Source organism: Chiloscyllium plagiosum, unplaced genomic scaffold, assembly GCF_037043375.1.
Source record: "Chiloscyllium plagiosum isolate Xiang-an unplaced genomic scaffold, Cpla_swu_hap1 HiC_scaffold_20, whole genome shotgun sequence".
Lineage (NCBI taxonomy): Eukaryota > Metazoa > Chordata > Chondrichthyes > Orectolobiformes > Hemiscylliidae > Chiloscyllium > Chiloscyllium plagiosum.
The window spans coordinates 56,251,875-56,278,143 of record NW_028270158.1 but is presented as its reverse complement, the minus strand read 5'-3'; the positions used below and the strand labels follow the sequence as shown (position 1 = coordinate 56,278,143).

Below are 26,269 nucleotides of genomic sequence, written 5' to 3'. Positions count from 1 at the left end.
GTAATTGTCAATATTTTCCCTACTTCAACTTCTACTTCAGTGCAATTTTGCCATGGATCATAAGCAAGCAATTATAAATCCATCCTAATTTGTTATTAGCGGTAACACAATTATAGATCAAATTTCTTGCCTGTGGTTGGCAAAGGAATGTATACATTCTGCTGTTTTGTTTTCTACATTGCTCAATAGTTCTGCTCTTTGTGACTGCTCTTGACAGACAGACAAGATAAATAAAGTCAGCTTCTGATCATTGATTAGCTTCCCATTTTGAGTAGACTGTTTCAAAAGTGATGCCTGCATTCAGTGTATTGTTTCTGATGGGTATTGAAAGCATGAGACGTGACAAATAGGTGAGGAAAGCTTTTCAGGCACGATGTTTCTTTACAGCATGTGGTCATGGATGACTGTGTTCCGATGTAACAGGACTGTGTTCTCTAACGTGGAACTCAGCAATGATTAATGCTCACTGTCTTTGAAATACAATAAATAAAGCTGTGGACAGCCCAATCAATGAAATGCCCCAAGAAATCATTGACAAAATGACCATGAAAAGCAGTTAGTATGCAATTTGGGATCATCCCAAAGAGCTTTACAATCGGTGAAGTACTTTTAGAGTCCCTTTACTGTGTATGTAAGGGAAATTCAGGAGTCAATTTACCCACAGCAAGCTACCCAAAGCAGCGATATGACAATGACCAGATAATCTTTTGTAGTGAGGTTGTTTACAGGATAGATATTGACCAGAACTCCTAAGTTATTCTTTGAAATGGGATTGGGTAATCCTTTGCATCCAGCATGTGAAGGCTGAAGGAACCTTGGCTTCATTGGCCCATCGGACAGTTGGTACATTTAAGACGACAGCTCACCCTGGTTACTGCACTGGGAATACACCTTCTGTGTAATCTTTTTCTTTGAACTATCTCTTGCTGACTCAGGAGTGGCTATGCCACTCACTGAGATTGTAGGTGTCAGGGAAGACCAAGGAAGGTGACCTTGCCCAGAATTCCAGAGAAGAAATAAGTTAGAGTCAGAGACTTAGCGCTGAGAATTTCACTGGGAATCCCCTCAGTTTTTCATCTGGGCTACTACTATATCCTCCACATGCCTAGCTCCTACTGTGATGATACTGTCACTTTAAAAGGCTATTTTGTCTTGTGACTTATTGAAGAGAGGCTGTAAAGACAGAGGTGGCAAATTGGCTACTGAAGACAGTTTAAGAAAACAACTTAGGAAGCCTTGCGGTTTTTTCATAGCCTGAATGGTTGTGGCCAGCTTTCACAGATCAGGATTTCTGGGGTTTTTTTTCAGCAGTCAGAAGGTGTTTGGGGTCTCAGAAGAGTTGGAAGCCTCAGTGAGTGATTTGCAGCTGCTATTTTCTCTGAAATTTCTCTTGATGTTTTTTTTCCTCCTGGATTGGAGAACTGCATGTAAGAATCTGTGTCTGAATTTTCCTTTTACCAATGGGTTTATGGGATGTGACTATATTGGAACAGTTAATTAGTAATGGTACTGTCTTTATTATTTGGTTAGGTTTTCCAATAGGTAGGTTGTTCTGAATTCCTCTTTCTTTTGTTTGTATTTTAACTGGAGTGTTTAAATAAATTTTGTTTTACTTAACATCAAATAGTTTGACCAATCACATCACATCTGGAACACGCAATTCACATCTACATTTAAAATAAGAAAAACTTAGGGTCTGGGCTACCTTCTTAAAATAATTTGAGAGGGTCTGGTCTGGACTATTATGCCACTAAAGCAGGAAGAGGCCCTGAGGACATTTTTAGCAGTGATGTCTAACCAGAGAAAGAATGTAAATGTAGGAATATTTCAATGCAACAAGAATAATTGACTAAAAAGACTGATCAAAGTACTTTTTTAAGAAAGAAAGAGTAAGATCTGAGAAGAAAAACAGTTGATATAATACATATTGTAATTTAAAATCATTTTTTAGTGTTAAAGTTGCTATAGTAATGTCAATGTTTAAATTTGAGCAAAAATGAACTGTATTATTTGTTAATTAGCTCTTGACTGTACTTATTCCAAGCAAGGTCATAGCCATTATCGAGTGTTCAAAGTACATCAAAGAAGAGATTTTTAAAAATAATGTATTCCTGTAATAAATTGCTTGGCAAAAGACTAATTATCTGAGCTAGCTAGGAGCAAGAAAACTGTTTGTCTTTTCTATTGTGTAATTATGACTTTAATTAAAACACTTCTATTTTATCCCCCCCCACTCCCCCGTGCCTGAAATCCTCAAATTATGATGTCCAAAGGGATAAAACTGAATGTGGATGACAGAAGATAGCATTAAAATCCAGCAAAGGGCATGTAGAATTAGAACACACAGTGTCAAATTATGTTGTAGTGGGCTTGTAAGGAATCTCTCTGGCAGTGCATCCAGTCATGGACATATTCTTCAACAAGAGAAAGGAACATGACAAAACCCAGCAGCCAATTTGTACACAATAAGATAACCCATTTAGCAATGCTCAGTTAATCTGTTTTAGGTGGTATTGGTTGGAAGGTTTCAAAGACTATAGGTACGTGGAAAATTAGAGTTTTCATGGAAGAGAGCGATATATTTTTGATTGTTAAGGCTTTCAAGGAAAATAGAGCTAAGGTGGGTAAATGGTGTCCAATTTATCAAACACCAATCAACATATTCAAAACAGATTTTCTGGCCATTTATCGTAATGTTGTTTGTGGGAGATTGCGGTTTCATGTTGCACCTGTGACTACACTTACATTAATTGGTTGTAACCTGCTTGGAGATGTCTTGTGGTTATGACAGGTGCTATAGAAATGTATATTCTTTCTTCAGTGTTTCTATTTATGGATGTGGACTCTCATAGGGAGGAAATAAGTAAATCTGAATGCTTGTGAATTTTAGGATGCAGGACATAAGAAACGAGGCTTCACAAATAGAGGTATTAAGTTGAAAAGCAGGGAAGTTGTGCTGGATCTTTATTATCTGTTTAAACAACAGATAGACTACTGCACCCAGTTCTGGTCTCTGGAAGGATGTAAAAGTTTTTGACAGGACATTTACTGGAATAGTTCTAGGAATGAAGGATTTTAGCCACATCATTAGGGTGGAGAAGCTGGTGTTGATGAAGTGAAGGAGATTGAGGGGAGATTTGATACAGGGAACACGATTGTGACTGGCTTAGATAACGTAGACAAAAACAGAGCTGTTCCCATTAGTTGATTGCATAATGAATGGGGCAGTGATTTAAGGTTTTGGCAAGAAATGAAGCAGAAGGGCAATGTTGTGAAGAAGACCTTGTTCTTACACTGTGAATGGTAATGACCTGAAACTCACTCAGAGGCTAATGAAAGCAGACATTTCACAATGAAATTGAAAGGGCAGTTGAAGAAGGTAAACTTGTAGAGCTATTGGGATGGAGAGGGGGTTTTGGGCTAGCCAGATTGACCTACAGAAAGCCAACATTAACCCACTTGGCACCATGATGACAGCGTGATTTTAGTTGTGTAGCTGGTGGGAGTCCTGTTTGGGCAGCTTACAAAACCTCCTTATTCCTGTCTATCACTGCTCCCTTATCCCACAATGGAATATGGCAATTGTACATCTCATCCATTCATCTCCATTTGTCACAGATTCTATATCGTTTCAAACTGTCAGACTGTCAGGCCCTCAACCAGCTCTTTTGGCATGTTGTGTAGTAACTGTAGCAATATCCTCCCCTTGTAAGTCATCATTCAGTCACCTGATAGTCCATCCCCACATGCTTAGCTTTGGCCCTTATACACCGTTTTTGGCTTGAGGAGAAGGCACAAGAAATTGTCCAAGGGTTATATATGTAAAGTGATTAAAATGAAAGTCAGATACATGACTCAGGTGTCACTTCAGAGTGAAGGTTTTTCTAACATCACCTTTATGCATAGCATTCTAACCAGAACTCCATCAATAAACATGTCGACTTAGATCCTATCTACTTTCCCTTGAAAACAAGAACCAGAAATGACATCACCCACCTTAAGAAACCAAGGCCTATAAATACAATGTTGGGACATATCACCAGCGCTTCACCAGAGACTCTCACTGATGATGTTACCTAGTAGGGTGACGAAGCATCTGAAAACAAGCCTTTAAGCTCAGCGAGCTAACTTATGTCCATGTCATCAACCGGAGCTACAGATCTTCGTAAAAATCACTACCCTGACATCACTAGCAACCCCACTGCAGACTCCCTGATAGTCATCCCTCCCCCAATTAACTTTTAGTGATTTGTTTATGTGAAACAGATGGAAACTCATGCAGTTTTGCTCGATGCTAAAATGTTCCATTGTGCGTATGTATCATCAGAAGCTGTGGGTGCGATGAAGTGTGAGACAAATATATTGATTCAATTTCCATGCAACTGCATTTACAGATAGAATCTGAAATGAAATCAAAGTGTCAGCTTCTTTCCATTTATGAAAAATATGTAGCTCAGAGAAGACATATTAGATTACTTACAGCGTGGAAACAGGCCCTTCGGCCCAACAAGTCCACACCGACCCTCCGAAGAGCAACCCACCCAGACCAATTCCCCTACATTTACCCCTTCACCTAATACTACGGGCAATTCACCTAACCTGCACATTTTTGGACTGTGGGAGGAAACCAGAGCACCCGGAGGAAACCCACGCAGACACAGGGAGAATGTGCAAACTCCACACAGATGGTTGCCTGAGGCAGGAATTGAACCTGGGCCTCTGGCACTATGAGGTAGCAGTGCTAACCACTGTGCCACCATGCCGCCCATATGCTTCTAATTTTCATGCAATAGCACCGGCAGACTTTTAAAAATTCATTCTTGAGAATTTTCTTCTTGTGAATATTCCTGGCAAGGTCAGTATTTGTTGCCCATTCCCAGATGCTATTGAATTAATTGGCCTCCTCGGTCATTTCAGAGCCAACCACATCACTGTAGATCTGCGGCACCAGACAAGGAAACATAGCAGATTTCCTTCCCTGAAGGACATTAATGAACCAGATAGATTTTTACAACAACTCTCATGGTCACCATTACTGAGTCCAGCATCAGATTCCAATTTACTTGTTGAGTTTAAGTTATACCCAGCTTTCATTCGAAGACAAGTGCCCAGAGCATGAGCCTAGGCCTCTGGGTTATTAGTCCACTGCCATTACTATGGTGACAAGATCTATCCCTCTGGCTATGTGGGCCCTGGTTATCCTTAAGAAAGCGTAGACAACCAAATTCTTGAATCACCACAGAAGAATTTCCCAAAATGAACAAAGAGAAAAGCTTGTTCAAACATAAGACCTTGTATAATTTTCCCGACCTCATAGACATTTCAAAGCTGATGAAGTACTTTTGAGAAGTAGTCACTGTTGCAATGCAGTGGCCAAGCCACGTGCAGTGAGATTCCACACCCAGCAATGAGATAATTATCTACATTGGGACTATTTCTCGAGGAGCAAATAGGTCAGCAGAGAAAATGCCCCTTTCATAATTTCATGGGATCCTTTATGTCCAGCTGCCAGGCCAGATGGAGCCCTGGGCCTTATTCAAAAGGCAACAACAACTCATGCTTGTAGAACACCTTCAGCACAAACAAAAGGCTCGAGACGCTTTATGTGTAAGACAAAATATAGCCTTGAGTTCCATAGGGACACATTAGGTCCGATGGCAACAAGCTTGGTCAAAGAAGGAGTGTCTTAAGGAGTGTCACAAACAAGGAAGCATGGTAGAGAGGTGAAGGGGCAGAATTCCAGAACCTAGGTCTTGGATAACTACAGGCTTGGTCATCAATGGTGGAGTAATTAAAATCAGGGATGCACGAAAGATCAAAAATAGAGGAGCACAGATACCTCATAGGGTTACAGATCTGAAGATAGGAAGAGGTAAGTCTATGGAAACATTTGAATACCAGGATGAAGATTTTGAAATGAAGACAAGCTGGGAGCTAATGAAGTTTAGCAAGCACAGAGGTGATGGGGAATGGGACTTGATTCAAATGTAGATGGGCAGTAAAGCTTTGGATGCCCTTAGTTTACATTAAGCAAATTTTGGGACATAAACCAGAGATGCATTGGAATAATTAAGTCTAGTGGTAACAAAGGCACAAATAAAGGTTTCAGGAACTGATGAGCTGAGGCAAGGTTGAAGTCAAGCAGTTTTACAGTTGAAAAGGAGTGGCCCAAACGATGGTCAAAGATAACACATCTGGCCATCAAGTAGTTAGCTTTGATTTTTTTTTGTGTGCGGGGCTCAAGTCCTGGAATGGGATTTGACCTACAACTTTCAGCCCATGGGTAAGAGTGTTATCCACTGAGCCGTGGCTGAAGGTTTTTGTGGTCCTATTGTGACTTCGCACTTTCATTTTTTTCTTACTGCTTTTGGTGAAATCATGTGATTATTTCATTTTGGATTAATACCAGGATGATAATGATGTTAAGATTATTGTTTAGAACCTGTGAGAGCACAAATGTACCCTTCCGCTGTGCATTTGTGTGTTGATGGGGCAACAGAATGGAGAGGCAGAGCAATCTCCATAGTAACTTGTGAAATCGCCAATCAGAGTTGGATGCTCTCTTGACAGGGACCTTCTCTGAAGAAGTGGAAAGACTAGAGTTGGTCAATTTGCTGCCTCAGCAAAGTGAAACAAAATGAACCCTTAAACTCAGCTATTTAAACAAAGTCTTGTCAATATTTTCGGCAAATTAATGGATTTGCGAAATGTTATACAAATCTATAATTTCTGTTACCACCCACAATGTAAAGAGGAAATGTGCAAACCGTTGCCTCCTCAGTCAATTCTGTGAAGGTAACTTTTTGTTCAAGCCTCTATTTTTGTACCAGGTGACCAGACAGGTTCAGCAGTGACCTATTAGGGCCATTCCATTTTTTACAAAGAATAAATTAATCTAAAGCAGCAAGGAATCTTCACGGATCCCCTCAGACATTTACAAAAACAAGGAGTAAGGTGGTTAGTAATAGATTGTAATTTTAATTTTAATTGTAATTGTAATCTATTGTAGCAGCTTTCAGCTTCATTATTTAAACAGATTAGCATGACCTTAGGAGTTTCTGTTCAGGAATGAATGGCAGGTGGGATTTGAAACTGGGCTTTCTAACCCAAGATCCGGAAGGTTGTGAAGCATAGTTGCTAGGAATCCAAACTATATAAAGAGCTTCGATACATTTCATATACATCACCTCTACACTAAGAATACAGGCTGTAGATATTTTCTAACCAACCTGTTCAGAGATGTTATTACATACCTCTGATTCAGGTGACACTTGAACCCATGCCTTCTAGTCCAGAGTTTTTCCACAGTGGACATTACCATGGCAGCACAAGAGCCCGATATTTTAATCCAATCAATTCAGCCATGTTATGCGGGTGAGGTTGGAACTCGGATCTTCTGACTTAGAGATAAGGACATTACCATTGCACCATCAGGGCCTTAGAGCACAGGCTGTGTGCACATCAAACACAAGTCTTTAATAATTCCTATCTACTTAAGCGGGAAATTCACTAATCAATCAGGTTCATCAGTGTGCAGTTGACTGTATAATTATGACAGGGTTCTTGCTGTAGTGTCCCCACCTCTGAGCCAGAAGCATGGGTTCATATCTCATGTGCTCCAGAGGTGGATAATAACATAGCTGAACTGGTTGATGAGAAAATAGCTACACAATTATTATAAGAAAGCCTCTATTTCCTGGAATGGTTCTATCACCTTCGTGCATCAGTATTGTAGAAAACATTTCAAAGAATGCTAAGACTACTGAGTGGGATTTAGTGGACATGACAGCAGCTTTTGTTGTAAATTCAACTGCTGTTGCAAAACTCTGTACCCAATTTTGTAGAAGTACAAAGGATTTCGATACATTTTGGAATGAGTGCAAGATTTATTTGTCTCTGAAGTGTCTGATGTTCTGTTCAGAAATTCTAAGAGTAAACAAATGCTGATCTCTGAAATTGCAATAAAAGAAAGATTTACAATTGTATAGCTTACCCTGTAGCCTCGAGATACCCTAAGTTCTTTACAGCCAGTGAAATATTTTGAAATTAGTCATTGCTATGACATGGAAACACAGCAGTCAATTTGTGGACAGGAAGTTCCCAAAACAGCAATGTGACCATGACCTGTTTTTGGGTGTTGACTGGAGGATAAATCATCATCATCACTGGCGGTCCCTCACCGATGAGGATGACTCTCTCCCACTCTCAGGATGAGACTGTAGGTGATTGTACAGACTGATGCGGCTTGCACAGGCTCTGTTACACTTGGGGCAAGAGGTGGTCACGGGTGGGGTATTGCCATGGCAGTGGGTTGTTTTCCGCTTTTACCGCTTCCCGAGGTGCTCAACGCCTTCCCAGATGCTCCTCCTTCACTTTGGATGGCTGTGGGCCAGTGATTCTCAGGTGTTTGTGGGAATGCTGCACTTTGCCAGTGAGGCCTTGACGGAACCCCTGAAGCGTTTCCACTGTCCCACCTGGGGCTTGCCTGCCTTTTCGAAGCTGGGAATAGAGCACCTGTCTGGGGAGTCCTCGTGTTGTTCAGCCCAGCCCATCGCAGCCAATTAAGGGTGGCCAGTGCCTCGATGCTGGGGATGATGGCCTGGTCGAGGACACTGGTGTTGGTGCATCTTTCGTCCCAGCACATTCACAGAATCTTGTGCAAGCAGCGTTGGTGGGACTGCTCTAGTGCCTTGAGGTGTCTGCTATAAGTGTCCTTTGACTGGAGGATAGAAATTGACCAGCTCACTAGCATAGCTCCCTTGATCTGCTTTGAAACAATGCCACTGAATCTTATCTGACCACCTGAGGAGGCAGTCATTGCTTTGTTTTAACATCTTACCCGAGAGGCAGCACTCCCGCAGCAATGTGAGGCATGATTATGTTCTCACGTTGCTGGAATAAACCTTCTCACTCAGAGGTCATAGAGCTCAGTAAACCAGAGCTGCAGAACTAGTCATGAGTATGTTCCATTTTGTGCTAATTAAAGTTCCATTTTTCTGCTTGACTGAGAGGCGAATGCTTTCTAAGACGTTTTCCTTGAATTTTCGATATTCGAAAAGTGAGCAATGACAACAGATGTTACTACGTGAATTTGTCACTAGTGAAGTGTAATGGAATTGAACAAATGACAAGGATTTAAGTTAACTGCGGTCGATTAACATCCATTACCAGAGAGTGGCACTCTCATGTATGACTCAGTAGATTGTGAGTTGGAATTCCACTCCAGAAAGTAGAATGCGTTATTTACCCTGAGCCTTGTATAGTGCTGAGACAGTGGGGCTGTTTTGGATGATCAGACATTAAAAGGAGGTACTTCCTCCCCTCTCAGGACATCACAGATCCCATAGCAGCACTTTAAAGAAGAGTAAAGTTGTTTATACCATTGTACTGACCAATTTATATCCCTCAACTTACATTACTAAAGAAGGTTATCTGGTCATTTCCCCCACCGCTGTTGTTTTGAGACTTGCTGTGCACAGATTGGCTAGAAATGTTTCTTACACTACCAGGAGAAGTACACTTCATCACTAATTCAGTGGCTGGAAAGGAATGTGAGATGCCCTGAGGCCGTGAAAAACAATGCAAATCTTTGTTTTCCAGATTTTTTTAATCTACACCCGATAGTTATTAAAGCATGGAGCTGCAGCGATGGTGGTGCAGTGGTATGTCACTGGACTGGTAATCCAGAGAGCCACATTAATGTTCTGAAGATATAGGTTCACATCCTATGAATGGACTTTAGATTTAAATACGAAGGCCAGAGTTAAAAAAAAAATGTCAGCAGTGATAGCCACCATGACAAAACTGTCACAGGAAGACAAAATGCTCAACTAATGCCCTTTCGGGAAGGAAATCAACCCAGGTAATGTCCTGGTTTCAAATCCTGCAGTGGCAGATGGTGAATTTTGAATTCAATGAAAATCTGAAATTAACTTTAGCAAATGAGTTAAGGAGAATCCAAAGGGTTTTTACAAATACATTAAGGACAAAAGGGTAACTAGGGAGAGAATAGGGCCCCTCAAAAATCAGCAACGCGGCCTTTGTATGAAACCGCAGGAGATGGGGGAGATATTAAATGAGTATTTTGCATCAGCATTTACTGTGGAAAAAGACATGGAATGTATAGAATGTAGGGAAATAGATGGTGACATCTTGAAAAATGTTCATATTACAGAGGAGAAAGTGCTGGATTTCTTGAAACGCATAAAAGTAGATAAATCCCCAGGACCTGATCAGGTGTACTCTAGAACTCTGCGGGAAGCTAGGCAAGTGATTACTGGACCTCTTACTGAAATATGTATATCATTGATAGTCACAGGTGAGGTGCCGGAAGACTGGAGGTTAGCTAATGTGGTGCCAATGTTTAAGAATGGTGGTAAGGACAAGACCAGTGAGCCTGACATTGGTTGGGCAAGTTGTTGGAGGGAATCTTGAAGGAATGGATGTGCATGTATTGGAAAGGCAAGGACTGATTAGGGATAGTGAACATGGTTTTGGGCATGGGAGATTTGCCTCACAAACTTGATTGAGTTTTTTGAAGAAGTAACAAAGAGGATTGATGAGGGCAGAGGTCCAGATGTGATCTATATGGACTTCAGTAAGGCATTTGACAAGGTTCCCCATAGGAGACTGATTAGCAAGGTTAGACCTCATGGAATACAGGGAGAACTAGCCATTTGGATACAGAATTGGCTCAAAGTTATAAGACAGAGCGTGGTGGTGGAGGGTTGTTTTTCAGACTGGAGGCCTGTGACCAGTGGAGTGCCACAAGGATCAGTGCTGGGTCCACTACTTTCCATCATTTATATAAATGATTTGGGTGTGAGCATAAGAGGTATAGTTAGTAAGTTTGCAGATGACACCAAAATTGGAGGTGTAGTGGACAGTGAAGAAGGTTATCTCAGATTACAACAGGATCTTGATCAGATGGACCAATGGGCTGAGAAGTGGCAGATGGAGTTTAATTTAGATAAATGCGAGGTGCTGCATTTTGGGAAAGCAAATCTTAGCAGGACTTATACACTTAATGGTAAGGTCCTAGGTAGTGTTGCTGGTAGATAGGATAGTGAGGAAGGCTTCTGATATGCTTTCCTTTATTGGTCAGAGTTTTGAGTACAGGAGTTGGGAGGTCATGTTGCGTCTGTACAGGACATTGGTTAGGCCACTGTTGGAATATTGCAAGCAATTCTCGTCTCCTTTCTATCGGAAAGATGCTGTGAATCTTGAAAGGGTTCAGAAAAGATTTACAAGAACGCTGCCAGGGTTGGAGGATTTGAGCTATCGGGAGAGATTGAATAGGCTAGGGCTGTATTCCCTGGAGCATCGGAGGCTGAGGGGTGACCTTATAGAGGTTTGTAAGATCATGAGGGGTGTAGATAGGATAAATAGACAAAGTCTTTTCCCTGGGGTGGGAGAGTCCAGACCTAGAGGACATAGGATTAGGGTGAGAGGGAGAAGATATAAAAGGGGCCTAAGGGGCAATGTTTTCACGCAGAGAGTGATACATGTATGGAATGAGCTGCCAGAGGAAGTGATAGAGGCTGGTACAATTGCAAAATTTAAAAGGCATCTGGATGGGTATATGAATAGGAAGGGTACTGAGGGATATGGGCCAGGCGCTGGCAGGTGAGACTAGATTGGGTTGGGATATCTAGTCGGCATGGACGAGTTGGACCGAAGGGTCTGTTTCCATGCTGTACATCTTTGTGGCTCTATGACTGTAAGAGTCTAATGATGGCCATAAAACCATTGTTATTTGTTGGTAAAACCCATCTGGTTCTCTTTAGGAAAGGAATCTGTCATCCTTACCTGGTCTGGCCTACATGTGACTCGAGACACACAGCAATGTGCTTGACTCTTAATTTGCCCTCTTGGCAATTAGGGATGGGCAATAAATGCTGGCCTAGCCAGTGATGCCCAGATGCTCTGAATGAATAAAAGAAGACAAACACCATTGTATCATTGCTCTGGGAAATTCTGGACTAGTTCAGTTACAATACAATTTACCACTAAAATTCATTGACATAGTCACAATCAGGTTAATTTGATAGAGGTTTTACTAAAATAAAAATAACTGCAGATGCTGAAGTTCTGAAACAAATGAAAAGAGAAATTGCTGGTGAAACTCAGCAGGTCTGGTAGCATCCACAAGGAGAAAACAACGTTCGTGTTCAAGTGCGGTGACCCTTTTTAAGTTTGAACACTTCTGAAGAAGAGTCACTGGACTTGAAACATTAACACTGTTTTCTCTGCACAGATGTTGCCAGACCAGCTGAGTTTCTCCAGCAATTTCTGTTCTTTGTGGAGTTTTGCTAATACTGCTCAGAATGGGTTCATCCTCAAAATAAAAGCACGTTTTGAATAGTGAATAATCAGACATAAAATATTTCGAAGAGAACTCCACTTTGAGCCTGTGTGTGTCAGAAGGGCAAGTTAAACTATTCTCCTAATCAACCTGTTCAGGGATGTTACTACACACCTCTGGAGCAGGTGGGACTGGAATCTGGTCTCAAATCTTTCCCCTCTTACCTTAAACCTATGCTGCCTGGTTTTGCATTCTCTTACCCTGGGGAAAAGACCTTGACTATTCACTCTATCCACGCGCCTAAGTGATAAAGAATGAGGAAACGGAAAAGACTTGGATGTTATTACTGGTTATTCATCAACAGAAGTCAGTCGAAATGAGGCTGTTCACAAAGCAAATCAATCCATGAAGTGAATCTCAAGGGCATTTATTACAAGTTGAACAAGTTATTAATTGCATTGCATGGCATTAATGTGAATGCATTCAGCTTCTGCCCACAGATCTGGGCACTTTATCTTCCAAAGGACATTGATTCATTTGAGAAGCTTTCGAAAAGAGATGCAAGGCTAATTCTGAAGTATTAAAAAGCAAGGAAGACTTGCATGCATATGGTGACACACAGAACATTCTCAAGTGCTTCTCTGTTCATGAAGCACTTTTCGTAGTCACTGCTGTGGTGCAGCGAGGAGAGATTATTCTGACAAATGACATGTTTTTATGAGCAAGAAGATTGAGAAGGAAAATTGTCCAGGATTTGTAAAAGGCTGAAAGGCACTGATGATATAAATGATGCATTTTTAAGAATAGTTTTACAGCACTGCATAATAGATCCTTGAAGAATGATGCCTACTAAAGTTAACTAATGGTTAATGTCTTGGTGCAAAGAAAGAGATTGAGGAAATAAAGAAAGGAATAAATTAATACATATTTCATACAAGGCAATGCAGCGTATAATTTGATAAATGCAAAGACTGGTAGACAGATGTGTCGTAAAGGTTAGATAGACCCCATACTTGTTCCTCAGCCCCTGCTGACTTAGATGATTGTGAAGCTGCTATAGATAGTTTCCGGATTTTGGGAATTGTGAAGAGCGTGCAATCATAGATTCCTCATCCTGATTGCAATCGAGGGAGTCTCAGTCGATAGTGCACTTGAGTGAGTGTCAGGTGAAGAAAATAAGTTGCCAGGATTTGCTGAACAGCTGCATAAATTAGAGTGTAACACATGTTGCATTAAAGATTAAGACAAAAAAAAGAGGAATCATTAAATGGTCAAATCATGTGCCATCAGCGTGTGATCATTCTTCAATTTATCAGGCAACGGAGCAGACTCCTTTTTCTTAAAATGTCTTGAGATAGAGGCATTGCAGGCAAGGCCAATAATTATTGTCGATGCCTAGTTCCCCTTAAGAAGGTGGTGACCAGCTGCCTTCTTAAACTGCTGCAGTCTGTCTGGTCATTTGATAATGCTGTCAGGAATGGTGTTCCAGGATTGAGACCCAGTCACAATTAGGGAATAAGTGACACATACCCAAATCAGGATTGTGTCTGAGCTGGAGATGATTGTGTTCTCATGTATATGCTGCTTTTGCCCCTCAAAGCAGTGGAGGCCATGGGTTTGGGAGTCTTGCCATCTGCTACAATCCATCGTGCACGTTATGTGCCTGCAGCCAATGTGTGCAGTCATGGAATGAATGGATGTTTGGAACAAGCTTTACCCCAGTTGGACTTGAAATCCTCACCAAAGTTCACCAAAGATCCTCTGACAGCACCTTCCAAACCTATAACCACCTCCATGGAGAAAGACAAGGGGCAGCAGATTCAAAGGAACACCACCACCTACAAGATCCGCTCCAAGCCACACGCCATCCTGACTTGAAAATATATTGCCGTTCCTTCACTGTCGCTGGGTCAAAATGCCACAATTCCCTCCCCCATGGCATTGTGGGTCAACCCACAGCAGGTGGACTGCAGCAATAAAAGAAGGCAGCGCATCATCATCTTCTCAAGGGCAACTAGGGATGGGCAATAAATGCTTGTCAGTCAGTGATGCTGGCATTCCACAAATGAATTTAAAAAAACTGTTCTCTCTCCAAAGAAGCTGCCAGACCTGCTGAGTTTCTCCAGTGTTTTTTTAAATCTATTTCAGTTCTCCAGCATTTGCAACAATTGACTGTTCTTCTTGTAAATGGTGTTGGGTTTCTGAAGAGTGGTTGGAGCTGCATTCATCCAAGAAAACAACACGTATTCCACCACACCCCCGATCCTTACTCCATGCTGTATAGAGTGCAGAAACGCTTAGTAGAAATGTAAAATGCTGAATTTATAACCTTTACACAGGCATCCCTGTGACTGAAACATTCTTGGCTTGGCATTCAACCGAGTGCCAACGACACACCCCGAATTATGAAATTACAACTTCCATTTTTTAAAATGTTGTGTGATTAATCTGAATGCTGATTTACATCAAAATATTGCATTAAAGCACGTGCCCAGTACCTAAAGTTGCATATTTCAATTCATTAATGTTGTCAGGCAGCTTCCAGGGATGCCTAAAAGCAGTGAGGACCTTACATCCAGAAATTAGTGTCAATCGAACACCCAAATATTTGTCAAATTCCACCCCTCAGATGTTTCAACTCAGGTTTCTGGCAGGGGCAGACCTGACAGAGACACAAAAGGAAAGACTCACATTTACAAAGTGCTTTAGTTGATCATTGAACATCTCAAAATGCTTTACAGCAATGAAGTACCTTTTGAAGTACTTTGTAATATAGGTACTGCAGTAGGCAAATTGCACTCCACAAACTCCCACGAACAACATCTGTAGTCTATCCATATCATTTCTTTGGAGTTTGGATTTTAAACTCATGGTCTTTTTATGTGATGGGGTTTAATTATTAATTAGGTCAATTTTTTCAGAACCATGGTTTTAAACAAGTAAGTGTCAATGAGCAGATGATTGAAGGCTTATGACAGTACTAATGGAAGCTTGTTTGTACTGGAGGTACAACAGGAGAAACATTTCTGAAAGCTATTTGCATGGCAGAAGCTAGATTGAAAAAGGTTTTCTTTTAAATTTAGTGAAAAGCTTCTAATTCAGTTTGAAGGCGACCTGACTGAAGTCAGATGAAAGGATAGTTTGTCCTAGAAAAAGAAGCTTATTTGAAAACATTAATGAAATAACTTATCTCAGTGTAAGTTTTAGTTTGTGAAAACTTACATACCTAGAGTATTTCTTTAGAAATCCACATTGTTTGATCAAAGTTGAGAAATTCTAAGATTGCAGTTGTGTAATTAAAAAAAAATGTTTTGCAGCTCACAGAACCAGAACTGAAAAGAACTTGTAAATAACCTACAACTTTGATACAGAAGGACATTTTTCTGTATATTTTGGTTGGCTGTATTGTTTTGGGAGTGGGGAATAGATGGGATTTTGTTTGAAATCTGTCTATAAGTGTTTTAACTAGACAGCTTGGATCATTTCATCTTATGTTTCTATCTTTTATGTAATAAGCTTCTGCTTTATAATTTAAACCAAATCTATAACTTAATGGCTTTCATAGAAGGGTAAATCAAAAATCAAAAATAGGATCCATCAAGCCAGATTTCATTTTGTAACCTGACTTTGTCCAGGAGCATCATCAGCTGGGATCTTAGCATTTGCTAATCTATTTTTTCTGACTTTAATAAAGGGACAAATATTGGCCGGAGCACTATGGAGAAATCCCTAGCTTTTCTTTGAAACACTTTGTGACTTCTTATTTCAAACAAAATCCCATCTATTCCCTACTCCCAAAACAATGCCTTGTTTTACTACCTGATTTGAAAACAATACTTTCAACAGTGCAACATTCCCTCAGTACTTCACTGCAGCATCAGATTTGACTTTGTGCTCAAGGGCCTGAGGTGTAACCTAGTGATCAGAAATGAGCATGATAGCAACTGAGCCACAGGTACCAGTCTTCAGCCAATTTGATTCTTTCTACATGATATCAAGAAACAGTTAGAGGCACTGGATAGTGCAAAGGCTACGGGCCTGGCAACATTCTGGCAATAGTACCGAGGACGTGCTCCAGAACTTGTCGGTCTCCCAGACAAGGTGTCCAATACAGTTATGACATTGGCATCTACTCAACAATGTGGAAAATTGCCCAATATGTCTTGTACAGGAAGCAGGACAAAACCAACCCGGCCAGTTACCGACCCATCAGTCCAGTCTCATTCATCAGTAAAGTGATGGAAGGTGTCATTAACAGTGCTATCAAACAGCACCTGCAGAGCAATAATCTGCTTAGTGATGCCCAGTTTGGGTTCCTCCAAAGGCACTTGGTTCTGGACCTTATTACAGCCTTGGTTTAAACATGGACAAAGAACTGAATTCCAGAGGTAAGGTAAGAATGACAGCCCTTGACATCAAGGCCACATTTGATGAGTGTTGCTTCAAGGGACCCAAGCAAAACTGGAATCTGTAGGTATGAGGAGGAAACTCTCTGCTGGTCGGAGTCATACCTGGCACATCCGAAGATTGCTGAGGTTGTTGGGAGTCAGTCATCTCAGATCCAATACATCTCTGCAGGATTTCCTCAGGGCAGTGTCCTTGGCCCAATCATCTTCAGCTGCTTCATCAATGAACTTTCCTTCATCATAAGGTCAGAAATGGGGATGTTCACTGATGATCTCACAATGTTCGCACCATTCATGACTCGTCAGATAGTGAATCGATCTATGTTCAAATGCAACAAGACCTGGACAAATATCCAGGCTAAGGCTGCCAAGTGACAAAAAACATTGAAGCCACACAAATGCCAGCCAGTGCCCATCGCTAATAAGGGACAATCTAACCCATGCCCCCATGACATTCAAAGACATTACCATCACTGAATACCTCATCATCCTTGGGGTTACCATTGACAAGAAACTCAACTGGACTCACCATATAAATACAGTAGCTAGAAGGGCATGTCAGAGAATAGGAATATTGTGGTGAGTAACTCATCTCCTGACTCCTCAAAGTCTGTTCACCATATACATGGCACCACTCAGGAGTGTGATAAAATACTCTCCATTTGCCTGGTTGGGTGCAACTCCAACAACACTCAAGAAGCTTGAGACCATCCAGGACGAGGTAGCCCACTTGATTGGCACTATATCCACAAGCATCCACTCCCTCAACCACAAGTGCTTAGTAGCAGCAGTGTGTACTATCCACAAGATGCACTGCAGAAATTCACCAAAGATACTTAGACAGTACCTTCCAAACCCGTGACCAATTCCAATTAAAAGGACAAGGGTAGCAGATAATTGGAACACCAACACCTGCACATTCCACTCCAAGCCACTCTCCATCTTGACTTGGAAATACATCACCATTCCTTCACCGTCGCTGGATCAAAATCCTGGGATTTCCTCCTTAATGGCATTAGGGCTTGACCCACAGTGGTGGACTGCAGCAGTTCAAGAAGGCACCTCACCACGACCTTGTCAAGGGCAACTAGGGGTGGGCAAGAAATCCTGGCCCAGCCAGTGGCACCCATGTCCCATGAGTGAATTTTAAAAAGTGAGTGGATTTTGGGAAAGGTACTTCAGATGCTGTACTCCTGCCAGAAATGAATCAAATAAGTGAGAGTCAATGGATAGAATTTGACCTGAGTGATCTTCCCAGTACTTTGCATTCACTTGAAGCCAAAGTAAACCAAGGTTAACTTTGGAGATTGTTCAGTTGAAATTTAGCTCTAAATGAACACACTCATGCATGGAAAATTATGACTGAAGACCATGAAGAACATGTAGGCTTCTTTTCGCACCAATCTCAGAAATAACTGATTACATTCCTGTTGTAATAATCGCTTAATATATGCCTAATTGCTTCATTATGAATGTTTGTAATGTGCTCATTTGAAGGCTCATCATTTATAATCGATCTGCAGTGGTTGACTGATCATTTTATAACCTATGGAAATCATTCTGTTAATTTAACTTGTAATTTATTTTCACGGAATTCATGATGGACATCTTTGGAACAATCCACAGCTCAATTGACCTCTTTGCATCACCTCACACAGACTACAGTTGAGAGTGTGGTGCTGAAAAAGCACAGCAGGTCAGGCAGCATCTGAAGAGCAGGAGAATCGATGTTGCGGGCAAAAGCCCTTCATCAGGAAGGGCTCTAATCTCCAGCATCTGCGGTCCTCACTTTCGCCTCACACAGACTATAGTTGAAGGATTGTTCAAAAGGGGTGTAAATAGGATCATCACCGCTGGATCCTATTGCAAATTCAATCCAGACTGATGGAAGAAGTATAAACCGGTGCAAACTATGTAATAAAATAATGATGGGCATTGATAGGGTAGACAGAAAGTAGCTTCTCCCCTTGGTAGAGGGAGTAATGACTGGGGTGATTGATTTAAGCTAAGGGGCAGGAAGGGATGTGACAAAAAATGTCTTAACCAGAGGGTGATGAGAATCTGGAACTCACTGCCTGTAAAGTGGTGGCACAGTGGTGCCTCACAGCACCAAGGACCTGGGTTCAATTCCAGCCTCAGGCGACTGTCTGTGTGGAGTTTGCACATTCTCTGTGTCTTTGCGTGGGTTTCCTCCAGGTGCTCTGGTATCCTCCCACAATCCAAAGATGTGCAGGTTAGGATGAATTGGCCATGCTAAATTGCCCATTGTGTTCAGGGTGCATGTGTCGGGGTAAAATGTAGGGGAATGGGTCTGGATGGGATACTGTTCGGAAGGTCAGTGTGGGCCGAAGGGACTGTTTCCACACAGTAGGGATTCTAATTTTAAAGGTGGTGGTGGCAAAAACACTCATAACATTTAAGAAGTATTTAGATGAAAACTTGTAATGCCAAGTACTACAAAATGGGATTAACATAGCTAAATGTCTCATTTTGACTTGCACAGACTCAATGGGTTGAAGGCCTATTCTCTGTGCTGTAGCCCTCTATGACTCTAATGAACCCACTGTGTAGTCTAAATGCAGCAATCAACTTGTCTCAATGTTATTGTTGATCACTACTGAGAATGTATTGAGCATTATCTGTTTATTAAGAGACTCATGGTGAAGTTTTACTCCACCATCTGCCAGCTAGAAATTAACTAGCGGGACAGTGAAAATGAATGATGAATGTCATTCTGAATCAGACATGTGTCCCATATTTTGTCAAAGTGAGATGATTTTCAAACCAATTGCTTTTGCTTCCACATAAAGACTTCTCCAAAGACTTATTCATAACAACACAACAGGATGAGTCAAAGAAATATAAAGAGGACCTTGATCTTAAACTGAGTAACTTGCTTAAAAGATGAAAGCTGATTCTGTGTCTGTCATAGGAACCAGGCTGAGAATTTAGTTATATTAGGGTAGCAGTACCCATTGACATATCCAGGCAATGGATTCAATCCAGTGATTAAGTGATTCTATGTTCCCTCAATTTTTCACATTTTACCAGCCATTAATTCAGAAGGCAGCTTTCCTTATTACGATTCCTTTATACAATTTTTATCCAGTGTAACTACAGACTCATTTCCTTCATAGTTGGCTTCTGAATCTTGACTGTTGTCAGTTGAGAATAAATAGAATAGCTGGGGTAAGAGGGGAGGGGGCATTTTCAACCTGTAACTGGTGGTGTTCCACAGGGATCAGTATTGAGGTCACAATTATTTACAATGTTTATTAGTGACATGGATGTGAAAAGTGAATGCACTAAAGCCAAATTTGCAGATGATGCAAAATTAGGTAGGAAAGCAAATGATGAGGATGACAGAAAGAGTCTGCAGATAGATGTAGACAGGCTAAGCAAATGGGCACAAATTCACAAATGGAATATAATGTGGAAAAATGTTAGGATAGGCATTTTGGCAAAAAGTTTAGTGGAGCAGAATACTATTTAAATGGAGAAAGACTGCAGAAAGCTGCAGTACAGAGGATTTGGGAGTCCTTATCCATGAAGCACAATAAGTTGGCATCCAAGTTCAGCAGGTAACAGGGAAGGCAAATGAAATGTTGACCTTTATTGCAAAGGGAATGGAATATAAAAGTGGGGAGGTGTCGCTAAAACTCTGCAAGTCAGTCATCATACCACAACAATACTGTCCACAGTTTTTATTCCTTATCTAAGGAAAGATATATTGGCATTAGAGACAGTCCAGAGAAAGTTCACTGGTCTATCACCAGTTATGGAGGGACTGCCATATGTGGTTGTGTGGGTTGGATCAGTACTCATTAAAGTTTACAAGAATGAAAGGTGATCTTATTTAAACAAACAAGATTCTGCGGGACCTGACAGGGTAGATCCAGAATGTTTGTTTCCCCTTGTTAGAGAGTCCAGAACCAGCAGGCAAAATCTCAGTATAAGGGGTTTGCCATTTGGGACCGATGAGGAGGAATCTCTTCTTTCAGAGGGTTATAAATCTATAGAAGACTTTGTTACAGAGGGCTGTTGAGGCTGAGTCATTAAGTGTATTCAAGGCTAATACAGGTTTTTAACCTGTAAGGGAATCAAGGGTGATAGGAAAAATTCATGAAAGTGGTTTTGGATATAGGTTTGCTCGCTGAGTTTGAGCCATTTCCAGATGTTTTGTCACCCTACTAGGTAACATCTTCAGTGGGCCTCCAGGTAAAATACTGCTGAAAATTCCTGCTTTCTATTTATATGTTTGGGTTTCTTTGGGTTGGTCATGTCTTTTCCTGTGGTAAAGGAAAGTGGTGTTGTGGATTATCCGATCAGCCATGATCTCATTGAATGGTGGGACAGACTCAAAGGACTAAATGGCATACATCTACTCCTATGTCTTAAGGTCTTATACATTATGAATTAGAACATCTGTTATGATCCCAGACAAGACCAAAGAATTTGTATTACAATCCAAAACGAGAGCACTACGTTCATGTTACGTTCTAGTTAGGGAATATAACCTTTTAGTTTAAAGTAATTTGAAATCCCAGGTACATACTATGAGAATAAAGCCTGTTTTGAATAATTTTGAATACAAAATTGGAAAAGTAAGACAATCTACTAATCTGAACAACATATAACTCCATAAACTCCAGCATTATCATGAGGTAGATGTGGGTTAATTGACAAATTGTTGCATATCAAATAGCAAATACAGTCCAGACAGATTTCATGGATTCCTCAGCGGCCCTCCCAGAATTTACTGTCACTGTAAGTCACCAAATCTCATAAAAAACTTATTCCCCCTTTTATTATTAGTGTCTCAATTTATAAGGTCTCGCTTCTGAATTTCTTCACCTTTCTACAGTTCAGATGGCTTTGATGACTGTTCACCTCCAAGGTGGCTCAGTCTCCTCTCTCAAGACTGTGTTACTTTGGACTCATGACCCTGTCCTCCTGCCTCTTGGTATTAGTATTATTCTGGCTCTTTCAAACACAGTTTCACAAAACTGACATTGTGCCTCTGACCTCCAGTCTCCTGAGCAGCTGCACCAAGCAAATACTGCTGGCGGGCTTCTTTGACCACCAATGTTTAGCATCACAAATAACTCCTGGAACTAAATAGATTGTTAGCTGCAGGGAATATTTTCTGCTCCATCCCTGCTCCCTGACTGAAACTGACATTTGTACTGCTGTTCAGTGATGTTTTGAGTTACTTATTGAACCACTCTGAGAGTGTCCCACTTTTACTACTGAGGAGAATCAAATGTAAACAGCAGTGAAACATCCTATGCCTGAAAGTTACAGTATCCAGCTGTCTATATCGTTCAGCTCTGTTTTATTCCTTGGTTTTTGGGATTTATATCTTATTATTATAACACTTTCCTTGTTCTTTATAGGCCTGGCTGACAGAGATTCATGAATATGCAACACAAGACGTGGTAATCATGTTGTTGGGTAACAAGGTGAGGGCTAGCACTGCTCTTGTTATATCCAGCTTTTGTTTTGCCTCTAAAAGCATTGCTTATATCAGAATGTCAGCCCTGGTTTGGTTTGTGCATGACCAGGGGCAAGAACCATCGGGAGAAACAAGGTGAGTGAGAGGACCATAGTCCTCTGTGCCATCAGACTGTAACCAGTGAACCCAAAATGTCAACAGAATGTGTCCAATGTGAAGAGGGTGAAAAATCGACCTTTGGGCATTGGACATAACCTTGTGAGTATGGGAGAGACGCATGAAATAGGCATTAGGTCTCACTTTGCAATGGGCCCGTTGCTGTTCCAGTCAGACATACTGGTCAGTTGCGAGTGTGGCACAGATCTGGTGCAGTCTGAGCAAATGTATTGGCCCCCTTCAGAGGCATTTAGACTTTTTATGAATTAAATGCAGGTGCGGCACACTTATTATTTCTCGGCTTAACTTTATTAAATAGGTGTTTTTGCAATGTACAGTAGATAGTTGCTGCCATCTATTGATATTATGATGAATTGCAGCAGAAATCAAAAACACCACTTGGCCCCCTTCAGAAACACCAAACATGAGATGGTGCTTGTTTTACTCTTCTCCAGGGGGAAAAAAGATACAGGAACTGTATTTATCAGAAAATGTCAATCTTTCCAGTAAGTGAAAGTTTAGACTTCAGCAATTGGGAACTGTGCCACTTAGAAAGGAAATGCGCAATACTGCGCTGGAGAAATCCAGATTCATACTACAGCTATGACTACAGAACTTATTTATTACATTTTCTATCTTTTAAAGGCTGATGCAACTCAAGAGAGGGCTGTTAAGAAAGAGGCAGGAGAAAAATTAGCAAAGGTATGTTGCTTTTTAAGTCACTAATAACGTTGACATTAAACTGTGAATCTGAGATGAAGGGATACACAGTAAGTTACTTATCTGCTCTTCCAGGAATTTTTCATTTGTTATTTCACCTGTTTTCGTGGTGCAGTTCATTGCAGTAAAATAAAAGTTCCAGTCCATTGCTAAAACATTAATGAAAGATGTAACAAATTTCAGATGATTTAATAGCAGATTTTATGTTTCCCTATTACACTATCGATTCTTTAGTGAATTAGGATGTGACTGAAAGCCAAACATAAGACGATATAAAGGTATTGTGGTACAGAGTTCAAAGCCCACCTGCTCCATAGGTGTGAGAAAACACGCCTGAAGAAGTAAATTAGAAAGCATCTATTATAATACAATGCATTTAATCTAAGTTTACAATCATGGGAAAATTACTTCTAAGTGAAAATGGGGATGATCCTAACCTCATTACTTGGTAGTGATTGTACAGAGTGAACCAAGTAGCACCAAAAAGATTAAATTTGGAGGGTTCAAACATTACATGTGTGATTCACTGGGCCAAATGTCTGCTCTGGCAGTCAGGATGAAAATCCCAGTGGATTGTGTTTTAGATGGATGTACCTATACTACTGATCAGCTTTTATTTTATTCTAGGAATACGGAGTGCCCTTTATGGAAACAAGTGCCAAAACAGGTCTAAATGTTGAGCTGGCATTTATGGCTATTGCAAAGTAAGTTATGCAAGGTCAATCTTTAAATTTCAAATGCATTGGCGAACTTCAGTGACAAACAATATTTATCAAAGTATCGCTCAATCTTATGGCAAAATTAATATTTGACAGAAATTATCTCATGTTTTAAAAGGCAAGTGTCATAGTCCCTGAAAATGAGTCTGATGACCCTGAGAACAGAATGATATATTGCTACAGGCAATGCGGGAATCAAATCAAAGCAACCATTTGCAGATGGTGGAAATCTGAAACAAAAACAGAAATTGCTGGAGAAACCCAGCAGGTCTGGCAGCATCTGTGGAGAAAAACAGAATTAACATTTCGAGTCCAGTATGACTCCTGCTCAAACCAGGAAGAATGCTTTTACCATAGGAATCAAGTTTGATGATTTCTCACTAAAAGTGAGAATTCCCTTGTAGGTATTATCTATATTGCTCATTACAGTAGCCATCAGATAGCGGTAATAAACTATTGACGTAGTTAATTTTACTGGGATAGGGTAAACGGTATATCTATAGAATTTGTTATGAAAATTTGCAAAAGGTCACCAGTTTGTATCTATAATGGATACCTGAAATAAAAACATTGAATGCTGGAAATACTCAGCTGGTCAGCCAGCATTTCTGGAGGGAGAAACATAGAACATTACAGAGCAGTACAGGCCCTTCGGCCCTCGATGTTGTGCCGACCTGTGAAACCAATCTAACCTACACTATTCCATTATCATCTATATGTCTACCCAATGACGATTTAAATGTACTTAAAGTAGGTGAATCCATTACTGTTGCAGGCAGTGTGTTCCACGCCCCTACTACTCTGAGTAAAGAGATTACCTCTGACATCTGTCCTATAATTATCACCCCTCAATTTGAAGTTATGCCCCCTCATGCTGGCCATCACCATCCGAGGAAAAAGGCTCTCACTGTCCATCCTACCTAACGCTCTGATTAAGTCACCTCTCAACCTTCTTCTCTCTAACAAAAACAGCCTCAAATCCCTCAGCCTTTCCTCATAAGACCTTCCCTCCATATCAGGCAACATTTTAGTAACTCTCTTCTGACTCCTTTCCAAAGCTTCCAAATCCTTCGTATAATGCAGTGACCAGAACTGTACACAATACTCTGCCGCACAAGAGTTTTGTACAGCTGCAGCATGACCTCATGGTTCCGAAACTCAATCCCTCTACTAATAAAAGCTAACACACTGTGTACTTTCTTAACAACCCTGTCAGCTTGGGTGGCAACTTGCAAGGACACCGAAATCCCTCTGCTCATCGACACTACCAAGAGTCTTACCATTAACCCAGTACTCTGCATTCCTGTTACTCCTTCCAAAATGAACCACCTCACACTTTTCCGCATTAAAGTCCATTTGCTACCTCTCAGCCCAGCTCTGCGGCTTATCTATATCCCTCTGTAACCTGCAACATCTTTCTGCACTATCCACAACTCTATCGACCTTAGTGTCTTCTGCAAATTTACTAACCCATCCTTCTATGCCCTCATCCAGGTCATTTATAAAAATGACAAACAGCAATGGACCCAAAACAAATCCTTGCAGTACACCACTAATAACTGAACTCCAGGATGAATATTTCCCATCAACCACCATCCTCTGATTTCCTTCAGCTAGCCAATTTCTGATCTAAACCACAAAATCACCCTCAATCCCATGCCTCCATATTTTCTGTAATAGCCTACCGTGGGGAACCTTATCAAACGTCTTACTGAAATCCATATACGCCACATCGACTGCTTTACCCTCATCCACCTGTTTGGTCACCTTCTCAAAGAACTCAATATGGTTTATGAGGCACGACCTACCCTTCACAAAACCGTGTTGACTATCCGTAATCAGCTTATTCATTTCTAGAGAATTATAAATCCTATCTGTTATAACTTTTTTCAACACTTTACCCACAACTGAAGTAAGGCTAACTGGTCTATAATTACCAGGGTTGTCTCTACTCCCCTTCTTGAAGAAGGGAACAACATTTGCTATGCTCCAATCTTCTGGTATTATTCTTGTAGACAATGACAACATAAAGATCAAAGCCAAAGGCTCAGCAATCTCCTCTCTGGCTTCCCAGAGAATCCTAGGATAAATCCCATCTGGCCCAGGGGACTTATCTATTTTTACACTTACCAGAATTATTAACACCTCCTCCTTGTGAACCTCAATTCCATCTAGTTAGTAGCCTGTATCACAGTATTCTCCTCAACATTGTCTTTTTCTAGTGTGAATATTTGACGAAAAATATTCATTTGGAGCTTTCCCCATCTCCTCTGACTCCCCGCACAACTTTCCACTACTGTCCTAGATTGGTCCAATCTTACTCTAGTCATTCTTGTATTCCTGATATACCTATAGAAAGCTTTTGGGTTTTCCTTGATCCTATCCGCCAATGATTGCTCATGTCCCTTCCTGGTTCTTCTTACCTCTTTCTTTAGGTCTTTCCTGGCTAACCTGCAACTCTCAAGCATCCTAACTGAGCCTTCACATCTCATCCTAACAAACCTTCTTC

General features: G+C 40.9%; 1 protein-coding gene across 1 annotated transcript in view; it reads left to right on the top strand.

Moving 5' to 3' along the window:
- The window catches only part of rab26 (RAB26, member RAS oncogene family), a 362,723-nt gene that overhangs the window by 334,359 nt on the left and 2,095 nt on the right, over positions 1 to 26,269 (top strand). The window contains exons 6-8 of the mRNA XM_043711201.2: positions 22,107 to 22,172; positions 22,967 to 23,023; positions 23,669 to 23,745. Of these exons, the coding sequence (XP_043567136.1) occupies positions 22,107 to 22,172; positions 22,967 to 23,023; positions 23,669 to 23,745 (200 nt within the window). The remainder of the gene's footprint in view (positions 1 to 22,106; positions 22,173 to 22,966; positions 23,024 to 23,668; positions 23,746 to 26,269) is intronic.